At 53.9% G+C, this 1,237-nt stretch overlaps 1 protein-coding gene across 1 annotated transcript; it reads right to left on the bottom strand.

Annotated features, from left to right (window-relative positions):
* Window positions 1-485: 485 nt before the first annotated feature.
* LOC145415039 (uncharacterized) lies at window positions 486-884 on the bottom strand. Its single transcript, XM_080284457.1, has one exon. It carries the CDS (start codon window positions 882-884, stop codon window positions 486-488), a length of 399 nt encoding a protein of 132 aa, XP_080140583.1.
* Between the last annotated feature and the right edge of the window lie 353 nt (window positions 885-1,237).

Here is a 1,237-nt window from a genome sequence, read left to right as displayed (position 1 = left end):
CTTCTTCCTCGCATAAAAAAAAAAAAAAACAGTGAGTCTGGAACAGTGAGTGGTGGTGAAATGGTGTGGCGGGTGGGGGTAGGAGGGTGGTGTCGTCGGGAGGTGTCAGTTGGGAATGGGAGTACGTGACAGTTACAGTAATTGCGTGTGGTGTTATGGTAATTGATGGTGACTTGGTAAGGGTTGGGGACACGGGTAATGGTGTAGGGTCCCACGAAACATCTTGAGACTTTGTTGGGCATTGGTAGTTTGGCCACTGCTACCAAGTCACCTGGTTTGTAGGGATAGGATGGGGAGACATCTGGTTGCAGGTCCTGATGCTTCTGCAAGTGGTGCAGTCGCTTCTTGAGGTGGTGAAGGGGGTTGGACGTAGGGGACATGGAGGGGGGCTGGAGGAGCTGTCACAATGGTAGGACAAGGGGGGTCTCTCAGAATACTCGTTCGTGTGCGGAGATGCCGTAGTCCCGGGGACAGGAATTCATCCTCTACTGCACAATCCTGACGTGGGCCAGCCAGTCCTCGTCCTTGGTCTCTTCTATTCGAGCCTGCACCTGGTTAAGGAGGGTGCGATGGCTCCATTCACATATTCCGTTCCCTTGGAGCCAGTAGGGACAGGAGTGTGAGATGCGGTAGCCGAATATGGTGGCGAGTTCTTGCCATACTGTGCAGGTGAACTCTGGGGCACTGTCTGAGTGCAGGGCTTGGGGAATACCAAAGTACAGGAAGACGTGGTAGACGAGGGCATCGGCCACGGCAATGGCATGGTGTTCCTTGGCCAGACAGGAGATGAGGATTTTCGAGTATGTATCCACGAAGGTGATGATATACTTGTAGCTGGCTTTAGGTGGTAGAGGGCCTACTCGTCTATTGACAACAGTTGCCATGGTTTGTGGGTGGTGATGCTTTCCGACGGGCCAGGTGTGCGGGTGATGTCCATGCCTAGCCTGCAGGCCCAGCAGGCCTGGGTAACTTGCTTGGCCAGGTTGGAGGGGCCAGGCATCCAACAGGTACCGTTGAATACTTGCAAAAGTCTCTTAGTGTCGAGATGGATCTTGTTGTCCGAGTGGTGGTGGGTCAGTGTGTTGAGGGCTGTTTCGGGGTTGAGGACTATATGCCCCAACTGGGTGAACAGGTGATTGCCCTGTTGGTGGAGCTTGGAGAATACCTGTGGCAGTTTCCAGTGGGGGCAATCCTTGTTGCACCACTGCTGCAAGAGATTGGACTCGATGTGGACGGA

Source organism: Coenobita brevimanus, chromosome 101 (assembly GCF_032717465.1).
Source record: "Coenobita brevimanus isolate Jiangsu-jjx chromosome 101, ASM3271746v2, whole genome shotgun sequence".
In the NCBI taxonomy this organism is placed as follows: domain Eukaryota; kingdom Metazoa; phylum Arthropoda; class Malacostraca; order Decapoda; family Coenobitidae; genus Coenobita; species Coenobita brevimanus.
Note: the sequence above shows the minus strand (reverse complement) of the source record. Positions and strands in the feature narration are given on the sequence as shown.

What these genes read in the sequence shown, in the direction of transcription:
- LOC145415039 (XM_080284457.1), bottom strand. Translation starts at nt 884, where the DNA reads ATGGCAACTGTTGTCAATAGACGAGTAGGCCCTCTACCACCTAAAGCC.